The following is a 21,249-nucleotide window of genomic DNA, read 5'->3' on the forward strand; positions in this document are numbered from 1 at the left end:
AGGTGAGGCCAAACTCGTGGAATATTTAATTGAAATGGGAGGTAAATGACGGAGTCAAGGTTCGAACTTAAGACTTTTGGCTCTGATATCATGTTAAATAATCACTTGTCCCAAAAGCTTAAGCTGATAGGAAGAAATAAATTTAATCACTTAATTATTACTTTAACATTAGCTTGTGGAGATTTAGAGTTTGATTGGGTTTAATGGGGTGGGGATAAGAAGAAGATGAAGAGGAAGGGTGATTCAGAGTTTGTGTTTTTGAAGGTTGAAACTGAAAGGGACTTGGTTAGGGAGGAAGAGGAAGAGGAAGAAGAAGCAAATCATGGTCATCTACAAAGAGTGCATTAGTGTCAGCTACACAGAGAAAAAGTTGATCATTGTTGTCTTGTTTAGAAAGTTAGAGGGAAAGAAAAAGAACGAGAAATTAAAAACTAGTAAAAATGTTATTTAATGAAAAGTATAAAATCAATTGATATAGACGATGATTAGCTGTGTGAGTGTAAAATAGGTTGGTAGCATCTTGATGTCTAATTGGTTAGAAAGTCATGAATAGTTAACATGTTGACTTTTCATTTTGGTATTGACCACAAGGGGGTTGATTGTCACCAAGTAAACTTCAGGGGCCTTCCGAGTTTTGTGGGCTTTTCACAGAGGAGCAAAATATATTTTCTCCTAGTTCAAAACTCTCTCTCACCCCCATGAATTACAGAATCAAGTGTTGTTCTTTGTTGAGTTGACAGAGTTCCTATAGATATTTGTTAAATTACCAGTTGTCCTAAAAGCTTAAGCCGATAGAAATAGGTAAATTTAATCATTACTTTAACAGTCCTTCTTACGTGTGGGCTCAAATTCCCTTTTAATAGGTGATGCTCAACACGTGGAATATTTAATTTAAATGGGGGGTGATTTGACGGAGTCAAGGTTCGTTTACATGACTTTTGGCTCTGATACCATGTTAAATTACTAGTTGTCCTAAAAGCTTAAGCTGATAGGAAGAGGTAAATTTAATTACTACTTTAACAATATTAACGAGGAAACATAATATGCATGATTGCACACATGAGTCTACATATTTACTATGATATATAACCTTGTTTAGCACCCTCATTTAGCTCATTCAGGACCTGAAATTCACAGTTTCTCATTGAAAAGAGAAAGGTGTTTTAAGTATATGTATGTCTTTTAGAAGAAGGCCAGAGTGGTGGTAAGAAATGAGATGGTCGAAATGTCCAAGTTGATACATTATACTCTTCCCCTTTTTCCTTTTCTTATGGAACTTGAGGTCTAATGTATACTTGGTACCTTTTTTATTATGTGGAATTATCTAATTTTGTTTATAATTTTATTCAGGTCTCTTTTGTACTTCATTTCATGTTACTTTTCAAGGAAAGGTTCTCAAGTAAGTGGCTTAAGCTGGCATCATTTGGATTTTTCTCGTCCCTAATCCAAATGTTTAATTTTTATTTTATTTTACTGTGTTTATTGAGACATATGACTGTGTCCTTATTAATTAAGTGAATATCATTATTGCTGTGTTTGGGAGGGGGGTTTTTGCTAGAAGAAAGAGGAGGAGGAGGGGGGGGGGGGGGGGGGGGGGGGGTTGGTTGCCAGAAAAGAGTGAATATCATTTTGTGTTTCCCAACATATCACCTCCCAAAAAGGAAGAAAGGTTGCTATGAAAGGGATTAAAAGGTTAAGTGCAAAGTCTTGTCTTCCTTTTGCACTCCCAAATGGAAGAGAAGAAAGCCCCTATCCTTTCATCTCCTTTCTCTTCTACACATCTAAATAGGAGAGGAGGGCCTTGCCTCTGTTATCCCTTTTTCATGTTCCAATATTTTGTGGGAGAAAGACAAATCAATATGCAAAAAGTATCAGCTGCAGGTCTTGCTAGTCGGATATGAATTAAACATGAGGTACTTGTTGATTTAGTGAAGCTTGGGCTAAGTTGAAGAACCTTCAATCTTCATGTGGGACTGGGTTTCATTAAGTTTCACAGGTGTCTGGATATATTTCTTGGCTTGGCCTCACATCAGGGGCTGTTTTGTATTGGCTTATCATAGTACAGGCCTCCTTGGAGGAGTTCAGAACAAAATGCACTGTAATGCTGATATATGTGTTTTTATATGTCATGAGGTTTGATTTTGGGATTTATACAAACATGTTTATGCATTCATATCTACCATCTTCATGTTTGTGCAGGGTGACCTTCGTGACATTCTACATCTCAGAAAAGGTCTTTTGAGAACAATTTTGGGTCATATTAACTGGAAGGTATGTTTGCTTTATATTCTTATGAATATGAAATACTTTTTGGTTTTCTATTTGTTCTCATTATCCTTTTATTGTTCCTGATTTTATCAAAGCATGGATGTTGACATTGATGCTAAAATCTATTGTGCTACTGTTGAATGTGAAGTTAAGGACTGGAATTTTAATTATTTTGGTTTAGTTTACCACTTGGAAACAATCCTGCTGACTTAGAATTCTAAAGCTTGATTGTATTAAAGAGTCTTGTGTTGAAGAAATGTGCATTATGTATGGATGGGAAACTTTACAGTAAGGCGGTAAAGTTACTTTTATTGATTGTGCTTGCTGGTTTCCCTATACTGGATGTCTGGGTCTCTGAACATTTCTTGGCACCTGGAGAAGATTCAGTGCAACTTTCCTTGGTCTGGTTTGGGTAATGAATGAAAGCATCATCATTTAGTTGATTAGGATGTTTAGAGTAGAGTGGGTTATGCCGATGTGGGTGGTGGAGCTCTTGGCATGTTGGAAAAGAAGGTTTAGTCAGAATGATCTTAATATTGTTTGGAATGTAATTCCCTCTCGTTTAATGTGGCGCATTAGGAGATAAAGGAATGCCTAAAGTTTTGAGAATTGCGAGAAGACGAGCTTGGATCTACAAATGCGTTTCCTTAAATCTCTCTTTGAATGGATCTCTGCTAACGCCCTTTTTGACGCCTCTAACTTTGCAGATTTTTGTGCTCTTTTTCCTTGTTTTTGATCTTACTAGTTATTATTTCTTGCATGCTTCCTGTGTACTTGGGTTGCATCATTGTGTTTTCTACTAAATTGACTTATAAAAAGAAAATGAAATTCATAGAGACCCCAAAGAAACTTTGTTTTTGATAAGTAATAATGCATTAAAAAGCGCAGAGGGGTACAACCCAAGTACACATGAAGTATACAAGAGCGCAACTAAGTAGGGGAGAAAGAAGAAGAGAACATAAAGAGAAAATCAGGAAAGTTGATCACTAAAGGAGCAAGCCAGCCTGCAGGCCAAGTGAAAAGTGTGTACAAAAAGAAATGAACAAGGTTTTCAAGGTTCCTCGACAAATCCTCGAAGCGTCTCACATTCCTTTCCTTCCAAAGACATTATAGAAGACAAAGGGGAGCCATCTTCCATACCACGGCACTACTGGTTCTACCGCCCGCCCACCAACTATCAAATATCTCCTTGATGCTTCTAGGCATAACCCAACTCATGTTAAAGTGAGAGAAGATAACATCCCACAACTTGCGCGCGACCCCACAATGAAGAAAGAGATGATCCACAGACTCCCCATCCGCCTCACACATACAGCATCGATTAATCACAACAATACCTCTCTTCCGAACATTATCCAACGTGAAAAAAGAAACTTGTAGGTTATGACTTAATTATTTTAACCACCCTTAGCTTTATAAAACCGTGAATTTCACCTTTGCTTTCAAAGGGCCAGGGTTTTGACAACATGTTCTTGTTTGGAAACTTAAGTAGTCAATGCGTTTCAACTTTCCTAAACTCTGTTCTAAACCAATAAATAATTGGATAAAATTAAGTGCTGATGTACTTATTTAAAAAGAAGAAGAAAAAGAATACACATTTGCCTAAGTGAAACTCTTACCTCAATTCCCTTTAACAGTTGTATGATGGGGCCGCATGGCATGTGGAGTTCTACAAGTTTTTCTTGTTGGGAACCTATGGGCCAGGATTTTAAGGGATATCCCCACCCATCCATAACACATAACTCATGGTTAACGTGAATTTTGAAGGATCTCTGTGCCATTTCAGAGTGTGTAACTTACCATGAAGTTTAGAATAGATTTACATTTTGATTTTGCATCTGGGCCATAGTTTTTTTTTCATTGTCATTAGCTGAACATGCTTTATATTTCCTTTCTTCTATTTTGGTGTGTATTCTTCACTTTTGAAGCTTGCACACTTGAAACATTGATATATTATGTTAGTCAAATCTTATCTTTGATTATATTTTTCAATATTGTAGTATTATGTACTAATAACTGGTTCTATATTATGTAGGAGTCTTCTATGTTAAATGAGCGGATAGTGTTATTCTTGCCAGCAGCAGTTTGTGCTCTTTGTGCTGGTTGTGCCCCTTTTACACAATGCTACAAAGGGTTTCCGCTGTCTTACTCTTTTGTAGATGATACTGAGGCTCTAGTAGATGATGTTAAGGTATGTGTTGATTTGTCCTGATTACCATGCAACTTTGGATCTCATACATACTTGTTGGTTTTCACTGAGAATCTGAAATTTGATGGTGCGTGTAGACAGAAGACCTTGAGCATGATAGTCTGCATGAACTGTTTGAGTGCTCTGTTGAAGTTCTTGCGAGAATTGATCAGGACTCTGGTGTTGAGGTGCTAAACTATTGTGTTGAGAAGCAATTCATCTATTTGGATTTTATCTGACAAATTTGATTATTTTCAGGTTTCCCCTTCTCAAAGTCATCAGATTGTATGTCTTCCCCAGCAGTTGAGAGATCAGCTACTGCAGGAAATGGAGACTGGCATTCTTGCATCTCTCGTAGACAAGGAAATCGAAAAGAGGCCTATACCAGATATATTCTTTAGATGTGCACTTTTATCAAACTTCATATATGGCTCATATTTGACAAGGTATGTCTCATCGTATTCTCTACTGTGAGTCTGATTGTACCAACTTGGTGTTTATCTTCTCCTTTTTGTTGGTGAAGTAAAATTTATGTACAAGTTTTGTGCTTCTCATCCTAAAACTACTGAAGAACCATTTCCAGTGAAATGGTTGATTAAATACAATAAAGAGGCTTTGCAAGGTGGTGCGTGGACCAGATGTACCTGCAAGCTTACTTTAGTAATTTAATATCTGAAAATCTCAGCAGCTGTCTCATTGTTGTGTTTTTTCCTGCATCCATGGTTCTACTATCACTCAGCGGACTTGTGCTCACATGGACTACAAACTTTTTTAGTCGTGTACAAGTTGTATTTGAACTGTGATTATTTTCAATGTGCAACATATATTATATTTGGATGGACTGATTTTAGCATTTCTTGTGCTTTAACACGTTTATACTATGCCATGTTGTACAATTGTGCATTTGAAGAGCATTTTTATTTTAGCATTAGACATTGATATTTTGCAACCATTGGTATCTGGTTTAGGCCCCTTCTATTTCCTCTTTGCTGTTTTGTATGCTTACAGGTTAATTTTTGTCAGGAAAAGTGAAGAAGTTTCACCATTTCTCTCCGAAATGGGCAATTGCTTGTTAGAGTTGCTGGATTGTGCTCTTAGTGTCTTTCAAGGAAACCACAATGATTTCGGATCTCTTGGTTGCTTAGGCTCTGACTCCATTTTTGGTGGAACAAACTCTCTTGCTGCATCCTTACGAAGTTTCATTTGCTGTCCAATATTCATGAAATGGAGAGATCAAAATGATCTGGATGTTTTCCTTTATGGTTCGGTAGTCCAATCCATGGAAAAGCTTTTAAAAGCACTGGCAAAACTATATAAAGAATATTCTGAATGTGCAAGGAACTTTCATTCTGAGATGATTTTGCAAGACTTATCTACATCTGATATTTCTCTACAAAATTCTTTCCCATCTGATAGCAATAAAACTAGGATTATGGATTTGGATTTGGATGTGAATGAGGGTTCAAGAGATGTGGATATTTTGACCGTTGGTGGGAAAATTGCCACTGGCATATCCTTTTCTTCAGAGAAGTGGAAGTTGGGCATGATATCAGTTATTTCATGTTTTGTCTCAGTTTTACATGCTGTTACATGGGATACCCTGTTTGAACTCATGGGAAAAGAATCCGACAGGAAGGTATGCTCCACACATAAATTTGTCTATGATTTTTTGGATTGTTGTATTAGAGGTTCTATTTTATTTATTTATTTATTTTTACGTTTATGTTTTATTTGTATATTTATTTTATCTTTTAATTCAGGTGCGTGAAAAAATTCTATACAATCTCTGTCGACATCCCTACTGGCCGTCTTCTGCAAAGATTACAGACTTGGTAGAGAATAATTGACACTAAATTCCATCTGGGAGTCTATTACAGATATAAATAATGACATGCAGCTTTTGGCTTGAGGTTTATGTATTCTTTTTTGATCATTCACATTTCTATACTGGCCTTATTTTGCAGGTGAATTTAATTGATGACATGATTAAAATGCAAGCAACTCTTAAGCTCAACTGTGTTAATATTTTTGTTGCTATCCATGGGTTGCTAGCTTCTCTATTATCCTTGGACGCTGTCAGAAAGGATAAATATGCAGGCTTATCAATGGAGGAGGTGGATTCTGAACAGGTATTTCAGATGTTTCTTGTTAAATTTTGTATTCTGTCATATGAAAAACATAATGTGATAATTTATTTTGATACTTTAATTGTGTAGTAATACTAAATAATATTTGTTTGGTTGACCCAATTAGTTGGGATTGGGGTTAGTTGAGTTGAGTTGAGTAAGTGTACAATAGATAATAAATGAAATATGCTGAGAGAGGATAAAATGTATCAAATAAAATACTTTAATTTGTTTTACTTTTGACTTATCACCATGATAAGATGTTACTGGATTGCCTTTGTTTTGTGACTGTAATGTAGAGTACATCTTATGCTCCAATTGAGTAACCGATTAATTTGTTTTCCAGAGATTGACACATCTTGGAGATTTGGTGAACAAAGTTGCTGGCTTAGATCTTCTTGACTGGTTTGGTCGTGTTAAGCTGATTGATTGCATATGCAATTTTGTTTTACTTCATCCTCAGATTGGTCAGGTGATTATATTTTGACACAAATACTGATATTCCTTTCCTAAATGACAAATATGAAAGACAGACATGGTTACCAGACTGAATTGTCATGGACATGCCATAGAGCAATCTTGAGCATTGTAAAAATGTTGGATCTTTGCCTGAAACTATGCAGATTTGCTATCCTGGCCTTCTCAGCTTCTTCATTTTTTTCTTCTTCCAGAATTTAGGCAAATAAAGCTTAAGATCGTGAGCTTTGGGGCTTAAAAATAGAGCCCTAAAAAGATAGAAATCAAAGAAAAATAAAGAAGATGCATTTGGCTCAACAAAACCTAAAATAGCATCATGTGTAGGACTAGAATTCTGGAATCCGTTTTAAGTTGCAAAGAAGCAGTCAAAAGGTATCTACTAGTGTCCACCATGTGTCCCTATCTTGCTCTCCAGGTGACCTGTTGAGAAGGGTTCATTTTAATTGAGTTTGGTTGAACATGTAATTAACGAGCGTTTAAGTTGCATTATTTGACTTTTTTTTTTTCTTTTTGATAAGTAATAAGTATCAAACGCGCAAAGGCATTATTTGACAATTATGCTAGTATTTGTCTTACAAGGTTAGATATGAGTACCTTTGGTACCTTGTTTGCTCTCTTGCTTTGGAGTTTGTTGGTATTTTTCTTTTTGGTCATTTTCTACTTGGTCGTGACTTTGATGTTTAGGCAAAGTGGGACCATTTTGCTTCTTTTATTTTTTCGTCAAATAATTGCATGAACTGATTTCTGTTATTGCTTTCAATTCTTTCATTATATGGTCACTGTGGCGTGTCTTTTTAAAGACAATGATTGAAGGGTTGCTTTTGTTGCTCCGAGATCCTGATTATCGAGTTAGATTCTTCCTTGCTAGACGGATTGGTGTTCTTTTCCAAACGTGGGAGGGTCATGAAGAGCTATTCCACGATATTTGGTATGTTCTATAAAATTTACTATATCATGTTGATTCCTGGGAGAGGTGGGGCGGTTATATTAGTAGAATGTGACTCGTTTTCATCTCCCTCTTAATTTCTTCTGTTTTCTTGAGGCCATCCCACTGGTAAAAATTGTTAATGAATTCTTGAACCAAGTGGAAATCTTTGTCTACAGAAGTAATGTCTCCATCTCGAGAATGTTGTTAAAGATCTGATATTTTAGTGAACTGAAATTTTCTTCTGCAAGGAATGTTAGTAGGGCTGTTAACAAGCTGAGCTTGAGCGAGTAGTACTTGCTCGAGCTTGGCTCGTGTAATATTTTCTAGAGCTCGAGCTCGAACTCGAGCTCGTGACGAGCCAAGAATCTCAACTCGAGCTTGGCTCGTCAAGGGAATAGTTGAATATCAACTATTCATTCCTGATATTCAACTATTCCTGATATTTTGATATTCAAATATTCAACTATTACTTTCACCATTTTCTTAAGCATTTCTCTATGAATAAGTTGATGATATTTTTCCAAAAAAAATGGTTATAATTTTATGGGTTCAAGACCCATTATGCACTTACGAGATAAAAAAGAATAGGTAGGATTTATTCTGAAGAAAGATTTGTCCCTTTTCTCTGGGGAGTAGAACCATCAGAGATGGCACAAAATCAAATAGAATTTTGCACTGCTGAATCCTTATTCTTGTGATGGTTTGTATCCATTATCATGTGATTTTAACCTTATTATTGCTTTTCTATGATCCTTTCACGAATGAGTGTTATTTTGGTAAGAGATACTGTTATTTAGATTACCAAAAAGTGATTTTCGATTACTAACATCTATTAATATTCTTCTAGTTCCAATGTTGGCGTTGCATTGGTTTTTACATCAAAAGAAAAACTTGTTACTGCAAGGGAGGTCCTAGCTGCTGGTCCTCAGCCTCGCCCCACAATGGAAACTGTTATTATCACTCTTATGCATCTTGCTTTGAACAGTGAGAAAGTGGAGTTGGAGGTATATATACTTTCTTTTCAATATGTATATGTATAAATCTAAGTCATCGCTGGCTTTCCCTTTTTCTTGTAAACACATTTGGTATACAAGGCAGGGGACAAAGAGTCCAATTAAAGAAAAATCAAATGCACGATAACTAGAATGTGAACTAAGCTATCCAAATTAAAATTCTACTTGTGCAAAATGAAAAAACAAATATGCAATGATAGTGAGGATGTCCATTATGGGAAAGCCTATGTGACACCCCAAAAAGTTAGTCCCACATTGGGAAGATGGATTGCCCACATTGGACGGGTGCGTTACAAACATGTGGTAACGCGCTGCATGACATGGACCCTGACGACTGACGAGGACGTTAGGGATTTGTGAGGGGAAATTGTGACATCTCAGAAGGTTAGTCCCCCACATTGTGAAGATGGATTGCCCACATTGAGTGGGTGCATTATAAAGGGGGTCATAAGTGCTAAGTCTCATATTAGTTCCTTACTAAGTGAGACTAAACTCTTTGTGATTATGGAGAGATCCAATTGTAACTTGACTAATCTTTTTACCTTAATAGTGAATATGTGGCTAGCACCTTATTTGGGTTATTACAGCCTAGCTTCCTGTTTTCAAAAGTGTCAATCATGAAGGTTACGAGATCTCTGCTTAATAATTTCACTTGATTCGTGAGCATGACTTATAGTGACAGTTAGACAACTTCTCTATGCAAATTCATATATAAATATTTTGTGTAAGTGGGCTTTTTCTCACTGATTTGATTCTTTTTCATGGCCTGGTGCATAAATCATTACTTGGAACTTGCTTAAATCAGCGTTCAGCAGGAACTAAGTAGTTACTCATTGATGTCAAACCTGTTATTGAGCTTATAAATTCATGCATGTTTTAAAATAGATCTCTCTCTGTACTTATTTTTGATTTTTGATGGCTTATGCAGGCTGTATTTATGATATGTGTGGTTGCTGCTATTGTTCCTTGTCAGAGGTACAAAATTACGTTCTATTTTAGTGCTCTGCATTATCATTTAGTTACACTTGGTTTCTTATATTAATAGTCTTTTTTCTTCAGGAAATTGGTGTATGCAGTACTTCATAATCTATCCAGACAGCTCAAGTATACATCTCTGTTGAAGGTAATGAATATAATTCTCATCTTTAATTGATGCTTTATCTTAGTGTAAGAATTAGCTTTTCTTGTGGTAGTAGGAAAATTTTTTGAAACTGGTTGGACTGTTTATTGTTGAAAAGGTTCTTGAGAGCATTCATCTTAATGAGTTAAATCACTTGAACGTTAAAGTACTTCTCTGTTATTCTTGAATTTCCTTTTTTCTTTTGCAGTACTTGGAGGAACTCATGGGACCGATTATCTTCTACTGGGTTGCTTGTGGTGTAAGTTTAGTTGCACTAGTGGAGGTAATGTGCTCTTTTTTCACCCCCTTTCACTAAGAACCCTTTTAACTTGTCTTAGTGAATTTGCACAACCCTCAACATGTCAATTTTACTTTTCTCCAACATAGGTAGGGAATCTTGCCAACATAATTGGCATATGTTGTGCTTAAACAAATTTGGTGAGCTTCATGGACTTAGTGGCAATTTTTTTTTTTTCCTTTTCAAATTATAATTTTTTATATTATGATTTTGCTGCTTGTATTTTCCAACCAAGCCAAAGAATAGAACATCTGGAATTGACACTTCTGTTACATACGGCCTAACATGGTGAAAAAGGAGCAATCATAAACACTGTGATCACCAAATATTTAGGGGCCAATATGTTGCTACAGTTTAAGATATGAATTAAGAAATCAGACTAAGAAAGTGTCTGCTCTATCAAGAATGAAATATTAAATTGTCTCCCAATTTTATCTTATAAGCTTTGCGTAAACCGCGATTCACTGTTATGTGTTATGTTTACATAATATTTCCAATACAAAGTAGGGTGGCATACAGATCGAATCAAACTGGCTGGACACTGCTGCTCTGTTTTTGATCCATGACTTGGCAAACAATGGTGTCAATCTGATCAATGAGCATCCCTGAAAACTTTTTATCTATCAACGTAAAGTGAGGAGCATGCAAATAAACCAGATAATATGCTGCCATACAGCAACACAATGGATGAACCTGTTAGCATACGATGGGATTCTTGGATAAAATGTGACATACATGCCCAAGATTTTAGGAATTGAAAATCATAAACAAACTTCATGCTTAGGAAATGAGATGAAGGAAGTGATTAGTTGAAAGTCAACGAAGGGGTTCAGAAGTTACCTTGTTACTTAAGTGGCATTGACCGAAAGCTTGGGACTAGGGTTTTTCTTTTGGGAAAGACGAGGAATGGGAGAGGTAGAGATTTAGACTAGCAAAACAAGAGACAAATAGATAGAATGGGGTGAGAATGGATATGCCAAGTCAAATAAGTCAACCCATTAAACAAATGGTTTCTAATGCAAAAGACGTGGATACTGGATTGTCTTGGGTCATGCCTAAGAAGGTGGAGGGATTATTTGCTTGTTGGTGGTCAGGAGGTCGCTCCAAGAGTGGCGTTGCTTGGAAAATGGTTCCTCAATGCATTGTGTGGTGCCTATGGTCAGAAAGGAATGAGAGATGCTTTCAGGATTCTGAGCGATCCTTGGAGGAACTCACGGCCTTCTTTTTCCATACCCTCTACTCATGGACAGCGGCTTGGCTCGCTCCTTTAGTTATTAGCTTTCTTGATTTTCTTGTTCTTTTCTCTTCTTCTAGTTAGTCGTTTCCCTTGTATACTTCCTGTGTACTAGGGTTGCGCCCCTCTGCGCTTTTGATATAAAATATTACTTATCAAAAAAAAAATGCAAAAGACGTGGATACATTGAAAATTATGCCTGATGGGAAGCATGATTGTTAAGTTTTTAGAATGTATTGTAAACCATTAATTTTGTGCCCAATTTTGTGCAACCCTGACTTGCTCCATCCCTTCAATGTTTTAAGTCCTATTTATACGTATTGATATGTGGTATGGAGAGAAGGCCCTTATGGAAGTTTTTCGAGATTTTATATGGTATTGCTTGAGCTAAGGATGCTTCTGTAGTGGCTCACTTGGAGCTTTATGGTGGTTCCAATTGAGACTGTTGTTGTTCTTCATAGATTAATGACTGAATTTTGGGGATGCTTTTTAATTTGAGAACAATTTCATTTGGCATGTTTATTTTTGACTCATTATGATTTTATTTATTTATTTTATATCAAATGCTTACTTTGCTTGATTTGTTATGATTCGAAAATATATTAAGTGTTTAATTTATTGTCACATTGTTATTAAAAATCAAATTCTCAACAAATCCATGTTTAGTCTATTTTATATTTGATTGATGCTTAATTCTTTTATCTTCCAATTGGGAGAATTGATTTTCTACCTAGTTGAGTAAAACAATATGTATCAAGAATACGTAATATAATGCTAGGTGGATCCCCAAAACCTTAGTGTTTTTCCCATTAATTTTATCAAATCTCACTTTTCTTAATTTAGTTTAGTTAATTTAATTTTTAGTTTGTATTGGTTATTTTTATCTTAATAATTTACTGCGTCATTTATTCTGTTTAGTTTAATTGCATTGTTTAATTTTATCTTTATTTTGCAACCACCATTTTTGTTGAACTAGATTAGGATTTATTTAGCTAAGATTTAGTTAGTTTTCTTACAATTATACAAGTCCTTGTGGATTCGAACTCGCACTTGTTGTGAAATTTTAAATGTACTTGCAAGTGCACAAATTGTTTTGAAATATAGGGATGCAAGTACAAGGTCGAACCCACATAGACTTGTATAATTGTAGGAAAACTAACTAAATCTTAACTAAATAAATTCTAATCTAGTTCAATAAAAATGGTGGTTGAGAAATAAAGATAAAATTAAACAATGCAATTAAACTAAATAGAATAAATGAAGCAGTAAACTATTAAGATAAAAATTAAATTACCTAAACTAAATTAAGAAAAGTGAGATTTGATAAAATTAATGGGAAAAACACTAAGGTTTTAGGGATCCACCTAGCATTATATTATGTATTCTTGAGACATAGTTTTTACTCAACTAGGTAGAAAATCAATCTCGTAATCGGAAGATAAAAGAATTAAGCATCAATCAAATATAAAATAGATTGAACATGGATTTGTTGAGAATTTGATTTTTAATAACAATGTAACAATAAATTAAGCACTCAATATTTTTTTGAATCATAACAAATCAAACAAAGTAAGCATTTGATATAAACAAAAATCATAATGAGTCAAAATAAATTTGTCACATGAAATTCAAAAGCATCCGCAAAATTCAGTCATTAATCTATGAAGAACACATAATAAAAATACTAGGCTTCACCCCTAGCCCTAGCTAGAGATTTAGCTACTCATAATATTAAAGGGCTAGAGATTTAGCTACTCATGATATTAAAATACTTAACAATGCATAAATAAAAAGACATGAAAAAGAAAGAACTTGAATATTAGGAATAAATCCTATGCATGAAGCCCTCTGTCTCTCTCTTCTCTCTTTCTTTTCTACCATGTGGCCTCTTCTCCCAGCCCGGGCGCTCTGGCTCCCCCTTAATCGTGGGAATTGTTGTTCTATATATAGTGAAGAATTGGCGTAGATTTCTTTAGGGAGAAGGTTTTCCTTTTTTTATTTTTTATTTTTTATTTCCTGATTTGTCAAGCTTCACCGCCTTTTCTTCTTTTCTTATTTGGTTTTCCTTCGTTTCTTTCTTAATTGGCCCCACGTGCTTGACTTCTTCATTTGGTAATTTTGCTTGGCTTGGCTTTTCTTTTCTATTTTTTATTTTTATTTTTATTTTTTTATTTTGTGTTTTTTTCCTACAAAAGCCAATAACTTGCATTATAATATCATTTTAAGCTCACATTTAATAATTAAACATTATTCCACAATTAAATATAAAATGCAAGAATTGGTATAAAATAAAGTATGATAAAGCTTATTTTAATAGAGAAAATAGACACTTTTAAGCTATCATCACCAATTAGTGGAATGTAAGCTTTGTTAGAGCAGCTCATGATTGGAAGGTGGATGTCTTTGCTTTGTTTTTCAATTTGTTGTACTCACTTAGAGTAAGAAGGGAAGGTGAAGACAAACTATGTTGGATCCCCTCCAAAAAAGGGTCCGTTGTTAGTTCCTTTTACAATGTCCTTGTTTATTTGGCGGACCAAGGTTCCTTTGAGAGTAGCCTTTTTGCTTGGTTGGCAGCCCTAGGAAAGATCAATCATGGATAATCTTAGGAAGAGGCATATCGTTGTGGTTGATAGGTGTTGTATGTGATAGAGAGATGGGAGTCCGTGGATCCTCTTCTTCTTTATTGTGAGGTAGCTTGTGCATTATGGAGTGTATTTTTCAGTCGTTTCGGGTTTTCTTGGGTTATGCCTAGAAGACTTGTTGATTGTATGCTTGTTGGTGGACTGATGCACTTAAGAGTGTTGTTGTGTGGAAGACGGTGCATTCTTGTCTCTTGTGGTGTCTCTGGAAAGAACATAATGATAGAAGTTTCAAGACCATGAGAGGACGTCTACGGAGCTTAAGGCCTTATTTTTAATACTCTTCATTTTTGAACAGCTGCATTTTTAGCTTCTTTTGTGCTCAGCTTTCATGATTTTTATTTTATTTTTCCTCATGCTAGCTAAGTGTTTCTTTTGTATATTTCCTATATACCTGGGTTGCGCCTTTTACTTTTAATGATAGTTCATTTACCTTTTTTTTTTTTTATATAAAAAAAATCACATTCTGACCCCACCAGCTAGGTGCTTCTTTTGTCTACTTCCTGTGTACCCAGGTAGCGCCTTTCACTTTTAATGATATTTCGATTACTTATTGAAAAAAAAAGTTGCATTCTAACCCCACCATCACATTGTAATATAGCCTTATGTAATTGTTTTTTTTTTTTTTTTTTTTTAAATGGATAGCTTCCATCTTTTGGTGTAGGTGTTCTCAATCAAAACCATTAGGAAGAGGCATCAAATAACGAGGGAATTTATATTGTCAAATATTTGGAGTTGTGGGTGTTCCATTGAATTTACTATCTCAATTCTTTGGTACCATTTTTAGATAATTACTGGATTGTAATCTATTTGAGTTATTTTGGCGGTTTCCTTGGAGCTGATACCTTTTGATGTGAGATAATGTGTAGTAATAAAAAGAAAATGCAGTTTTAGACTTTATCTACAAATGTGTTAGCCTAAATTAACATTTTATTTGGACGCTAATGAGTTATTGTGTCATATTAACATTGCAAACAAAATTGATGCTGTAGATATTTATTGCTTGTGTATTTTTGGTTCACATATTTGCATGCATTACTGGTAGTTCAACTCCAACCTATATTGAAATTCCCATGTTACCTATATAATGTTGCCTAATGGTAATTCAATTTTTTTTCTTGGTTTGGGGTAATACATCCATATGTGTTCCATCTGACCGCATCCCAACCGTTCTTTGCAGATACGTCAACTTTTTGTCTCAGATGCCGATCCTAGCTATTTCTTGCAATATTGTTCCCATTGGCTTTTTCCAGCTCTGGTTCTGCATGGAGATAGCTCCAACCTAAGCTGGCTTTCTAAGGTATTGGCTTATCTACTCTCTTTTGTAATGAGTGGACAGAAATCTCTAGCATCAACTGGATATCAAGTTTTTTTTGCTGAATATTTTTGAGTTTCTGCCATGTCATTGTTAAATAGTAATGGCGAATGTATTGTGCACATTTCCCTTTTGAACATGAAACTGATATTGCATGTCGATTGTGCTTGTCTTTGGTTCTTGTATCTTTCGTATAAACATTTTGGTCTTGTATATTTGTCATTTTATCTGACGGTTATTTGATAACAGGTTGCTTGTCAACCGTTGGCAGTTCTGGTTAAAAATCAATTTGTGCCAATCTTTGCTGTCTGTATGGCATTGCATTGCAGTAAGAGATCCGGGTGGGAAAAGGGAGCAGTTGTGCTTCAGAGTTCGATTTTGCATCTTGCTGAGATATCTGAGAATGAACGAGACAAACTGATAAAGAAACAAATGGTTTGGTCATACCTTTCATCTCCTTTTTCTTTTTGGTTTCTGTAGTTTTTTGATTATCTGGGAGTTTAAGATTGATGACATGGCTCTTCAAATAATGACCGACTAATCTAATTTTTTTTTTGATAACTTAATGACCGACTAATCTAATTTACTGATATGTTAGAAGGAATAATGTTTTCAATCTAAGAAATTATGTGTAAGAAGAGTGGGGAGTCTATCGATCACTTACTGATTCATTGTGAAGTGGCAATAGAATTATGGAGTTCCATTCTTAATTTGTTTGGTGTAGAGTGGGTTATGCCTAGATGGGTGATTGTTTTGTTGGTCAGTTGGGGAGGTCGAGTTGGGCGTGGTACAGTTATGGAAGTATGGAGGTTGGCTCCATTGTGTTTATTGTAGTGTCTTTGGTGCGAGAAGAAGGCTTAGTGATTTGAATATGTAGAGACTTCGGTGACAGAGTTGCAGAAGATTGTGTTCAACACTTTATATACTTGGGTATCTGCACATCATAATTTGCTTGTTTCAAGTTCTGCAGATTTCTTGAATTTTTATTCTTCTGTTTCTTCTGATTAAGGGTTCTCTTGTATATTCCCCGTGTACTAGGGTTGAGTTCCTTTGCACATAATTAATGATAATGAAATTGCTAGAAGGAAGCCTTGTGATTATTTAGAGTGAGTGCTATGTGCAAGTATCAAGTCAATTTTAGTGTTACACAAATTTCTGAGTGCATCTTTCTATGTGAGTTTCATTATGCATGGCCTGGTTTGTTCTGTTTTTTTTTTTTGATAAGTAAATGTAATATATATTAAAAGCGCAAAGGGGCGCAACCCACATACACGGGAGGTATAAATAGAGAGCGCCTAAGAGGGAGAGAAATGAAAAAGAAAATCAGAAAAACTAATCACTAATGGAGATAGCCAAACGGCCGTCCAAAAGTAAAGAGTAAAGAAGAAAAAATGGGTCAATTCCTCTATAGTCCTAGTAAAATTTTCAAAACATCTAGCATTTCTTTCATTCCATATACACCACATAAGACACAGAGGGATCATCTTCCACACAACCGCGCTTCGGGATCGTCCTCCCGACCACCAACTATCGAACAAGTCCCTCACCCTGCAAGGCATGACCCAATGCAATCCAAACCGAATAAAAATCGAATTGTCAGCCTGCAAGGCATGACCCAATGCAAGTATCAAGTCAATTTATTGCAAAGTTGATTAACATTTAGGTCTGATTCATAGTATTTCTGTCAGAATTAAGTGAACTTTTTTGAGGAGTCTTTACTCATAATATCTCTTCATGCTTCTTTGTATTTGTAGGTATCTATTGTCAGCCACATTCTGTCTCTTGCCTCTTGTGCATCAGATCCTCCAGTCCCTTTCTTTTCCAGGGATACAATTGCACATGCAATTCAAACAGTTGTTGATGGTTTTTTGGAAATGTGCATTTCCTCTATCTCACCACTCTTTGATTTATCTGTCCCTTTCTGGAGTTTATGTTCATAGTTTTTCTTGCTGGATTTGTGCAGGGAGGACCATCCTAGAGCAGCTTGTGTTATTGACAAGATTAACATTTTTCGTCCTGATAGAGTCTTCATGGTGATGTTAAAATTTCATATAATATGTTTTTCTGTTTCTTGATCTTTCAAATTTCCCTTTCAAACTCCAGATCTCTTCTTCAGCCGTTAACATTTCCTTTGCATTTTGTGAAATGAACTACTATTTCGGTCATGCAGTTTATAGTAGAAATGCATTATAAAATAGCAGCAGCAGTTCATCATAGGCATAAATGTCATCGGTTGGCTGGAGTTGAGGTGCTTATAAACATTCTTGGGCACAGAGCTGCTGTTTCAAGCACTTCAAAGTGAGTTATATTGAGAATCTTTATGTTTTAGTCATTGTGTGTATTACTGAGACATTTGTTTAATTTGTATGGATTTTAGTCTATTAAAAGGTGGTGGAGGTGGAGGGGAGGAAATGTTGTTTGAGGCCCCTTACATTTAAATTTCCCTTTTGAAAACTCTTCATAGATGTTGTGTGGCTTGTAGCTTTATCTTTAGGCTTCTAAAGGTGTTATTGTAATTGCTATGCCATCAAGATGTTTGGAAGTCATATCCGTGGCCTCTTTTGTTATCCTCATTATGCTCTTCTTTCTTTTGTTTCTAATTACTTTGTCTTTCTCCCTTATTTATTTTTCCTTATTTGAAGAAGTTTGTCTCTCCAAGTTACATTAAAGAACAATTCTGTTTTCTCACAAGTGTCATCTTACATTTAATGTGCCTCTTTTTATTTATTATGATTTTATTATTATTATTATTATTATTATTATTGGGGGGGTCCTTAGAAAAGGATCACCCCCGGAAGGGTAAGGGTAGTAGGTGTATACAACCTTTGTACTTAGGGGCAATTTTTTCATATATGCTTGATTATCTATGAAAAAAAAAAAAAAGAATATTGAGAAAGTGGGAACAACCTTCTTCTGGGTTTGTCTTCTTTGCACCAATTAGAAAAGGTCAAAAAGATAATCCTTTGCTGGACATTCTTAATGTATTTTTAATGGTGGCTGTTTGCTGGTTTGCTTTATCCTCTTCCGCATGCAGGGGTTTCTCGGTCTAGGGTGCTTCACCAAATTTTTATAGTTGATGGATATTAAATTTTTAGCTTGATGCTGCGAGTTTTTGCGGTATTATTGCAGATTGGACGATTAGCTTTCATGTTATACAAGACTAATTTTTTAGAGTTATGTGACTTTGCAGTTGTATGATTTGTCTTTGAGATTGTCTAATGTTTAATTTGTGCAGTTATCTTTTCAACTTGATTGGGCAATTCATTGGTTGTCATGCTTTACAAGAGCAATGCTGTCGTATCATCTCCGCATTGCTGAGGATTTTTAAAAGTAACCCATCCAAAGAAATTATCAGCGTTCTGGGCGAGCAGCTTCAGGTATGTGTCATGTGTTAATCGTAAATCCTCATGTGTTTAGCTCCTTCTCCCTCAACATTCTCTGCTCTCTTCTGATTTTGTATCATTGCAGTTTTTGGTGTCAAAGTTGGTGGCTTGTTGCATTCCATTTGAAGCTAATGGAGAACTTTCTGGCACTAGATCCTCTCAAGTTTTGTCTTTGTTACTCCAACTAACTATGGATTCTGATCCATCTCTTTATGATTACATCAGAGTAGGTTTTTCTGAATCCTTAGAAATAGATTTATTTCAAATTAAGGCTTAAACTCGATTCGGTGGAGATGTTGCTATGAATTGTCAATTTCTTAATGGCAGGAATTGGAACCCTTCCCTGAAATAGATATCTTCGATGAACTACGAAAATTCCATCAGGAATTGTGCCGAGCGTACTCTCCAAGAGACCACTTATTAAAGGTAGAGTGTTTTCAACTTTTAGAAGGTTTGCATCAGTGTTAGAGCAATTTAAATATTCTTCACATCTCATTTTCATGTTTTTCCCTTGTACTGGGTCCATTTTCAGTTTGTGAAGAGATCTTCCTACCTTCCACCAAGGTTACTTTTGTGGAGGTGATTTTTTTTATCTGCCATTCTTGTCTGTACTTAAATGAAGTTCATCAAATTTGAGCTTATCGACTGATGTTGCATCAAATGGTAAAAACAAAAAGACTAGAATTGCAAAACATCAAATTTTAATAAATTAATAGAAAGTAGGTTTGTTTTTAAATCGCTTACCATTTTAATGGTTAAGTTTGCAATGTTCTAGTTTTGTTAATTGAAAACTTGTGATCTAACATGGGTTGTAAGTGTGTGCTGATATGCTTTATATACATGGTATATCCTTTCAGTCTCCAAGCACTGCACAAGAAGTTACTCATGGATGAAACTTGTTGGAGTGGAAAGAATGCGGAAGATCTTATGGCAAATAGATATTGGCATGGTGACCATGAGATTGTGTCTGCAGTCTGGACACTTGTCCGTATGTGCGGTTCAGATGACGCCAATAGTTTTAGAGCATTGGTGTCTGATTTCATTTCTAGGGTATCACTACTGGATTGTTTCACTTCATATTTAGGTTTAATATGATTTGGCCTGCAACATTTTCACTTTTGAATGTGACTGCAGGTTGGTATTGGGGACCCACATTGTGTTGTTTTCCATTTGCCTGGAGACTCTGGTCACATTCATGTTTGCCAGCCTATTAATCATGATAGTGCTACAGCAATCAACTTCTACATTGTTACCGGCATATCTGAAGAGCTTTTGATTGCAATTTTGAGACTTCTGAAGAAGTACCTGATGGATGATTCTGTTAAAATAGTTGATATGACTTCACAAGCTCTTCGGGTGAGTGAATATAGGTCCATATGGCTTTGCCCTTTGATGAAGCTTATGAGGCTGAAATACATAGTTTTATTTTGCTGTGGTTTCTTAGATTTCAATGTGCGTGATACTTGTCTTGTAAAATGTTTGTATAATAAAAATATGGGTTAAATACACAAGCTCCTTTAACTATCAGCCATTTTCAAAAGACGTCCCACAAACTGAGAGGTGTGACATTTGGATACAGCAAACTACCATTTTGTGGCAAATAAGCCACTTTGTTAGCCTCGTAAGTTTGGTTGGATGCAAAAGTGGACTTTTCTGTCTCTCTTCCTATAACACCCCTATTTTCTTAAAAAGGGTAACACAATAGTGTGGTTCAGCCACCCAACATTGAGGAAGGGGTGGCTCGCGACCACCGCCCCCCTCCCCCCTTTTCCATTTGGGTGGCCGAAACCACCCATGGAAAGGGGGGTTTTAACATTTTGTCTTTTTTTACTACTTAATAATTTGGGGAAACATTACTTAAGACCCTGAACTACTACTCGTTTTGAGAAGACTTCCAAAATTTCAAAAACTCTCAATTTCACCCCCTGAACTTTCAATTTGATGCAATGTACCCCTTTCGTCAATTTATGGACGTTAACAGTGATAAAATGACCTTTATACCCCTTATATTTTTAAAAATTTTCAAATTTACCCTTAATTTCAAATTAAAATTTTAAAAAATTTGATGGGTAATTTGATCTTTATAGTGGTTTCCGTTAGGATTTAACGGCAAAAATTGACGAAAGGGGGTCAATTGCATCAAATTGAAAGTTCAGAGGGGTTGAAATTGAGATTTTTTAAAATTTTGGGGATCTTCTCAAAACACGTGGCAGTTCAGGAGTCCTAAGTGAAGTTAACCATAATAAAGTGACATTTTTGC

At 35.6% G+C, this 21,249-nt stretch overlaps 1 protein-coding gene across 2 annotated transcripts in view; it reads left to right on the top strand.

Moving 5' to 3' along the window:
- The window catches only part of ATM (Serine/Threonine-kinase ATM-like protein), a 59,733-nt gene that overhangs the window by 13,821 nt on the left and 24,663 nt on the right, over positions 1-21,249 (top strand). The window contains exons 16-40 of one of the 2 annotated variants that reach the window (XM_059588569.2): positions 1,351-1,399; positions 2,200-2,271; positions 4,304-4,459; positions 4,555-4,644; positions 4,715-4,902; positions 5,465-6,092; positions 6,217-6,288; positions 6,421-6,585; positions 6,929-7,054; positions 7,860-7,987; positions 8,835-8,991; positions 9,929-9,975; positions 10,060-10,123; positions 10,329-10,403; positions 15,472-15,591; positions 15,856-16,041; positions 17,361-17,482; positions 17,570-17,639; positions 17,777-17,904; positions 18,842-18,983; positions 19,075-19,215; positions 19,317-19,415; positions 19,522-19,568; positions 19,847-20,039; positions 20,124-20,345. In XM_059588569.2, the coding sequence (XP_059444552.2) occupies positions 1,351-1,399; positions 2,200-2,271; positions 4,304-4,459; positions 4,555-4,644; positions 4,715-4,902; positions 5,465-6,092; positions 6,217-6,288; positions 6,421-6,585; positions 6,929-7,054; positions 7,860-7,987; positions 8,835-8,991; positions 9,929-9,975; positions 10,060-10,123; positions 10,329-10,403; positions 15,472-15,591; positions 15,856-16,041; positions 17,361-17,482; positions 17,570-17,639; positions 17,777-17,904; positions 18,842-18,983; positions 19,075-19,215; positions 19,317-19,415; positions 19,522-19,568; positions 19,847-20,039; positions 20,124-20,345 (3,487 nt within the window). The remainder of the gene's footprint in view (positions 1-1,350; positions 1,400-2,199; positions 2,272-4,303; positions 4,460-4,554; positions 4,645-4,714; positions 4,903-5,464; positions 6,093-6,216; positions 6,289-6,420; positions 6,586-6,928; positions 7,055-7,859; positions 7,988-8,834; positions 8,992-9,928; positions 9,976-10,059; positions 10,124-10,328; positions 10,404-15,471; positions 15,592-15,855; positions 16,042-17,360; positions 17,483-17,569; positions 17,640-17,776; positions 17,905-18,841; positions 18,984-19,074; positions 19,216-19,316; positions 19,416-19,521; positions 19,569-19,846; positions 20,040-20,123; positions 20,346-21,249) is intronic. The other variant, XM_088514142.1, reaches the window with a different exon arrangement.

The sequence above is a fragment of the Corylus avellana genome, chromosome 3 (assembly GCF_965113065.1).
Source record: "Corylus avellana chromosome 3, dhCorAvel1.hap1.2, whole genome shotgun sequence".
Lineage (NCBI taxonomy): Eukaryota > Viridiplantae > Streptophyta > Magnoliopsida > Fagales > Betulaceae > Corylus > Corylus avellana.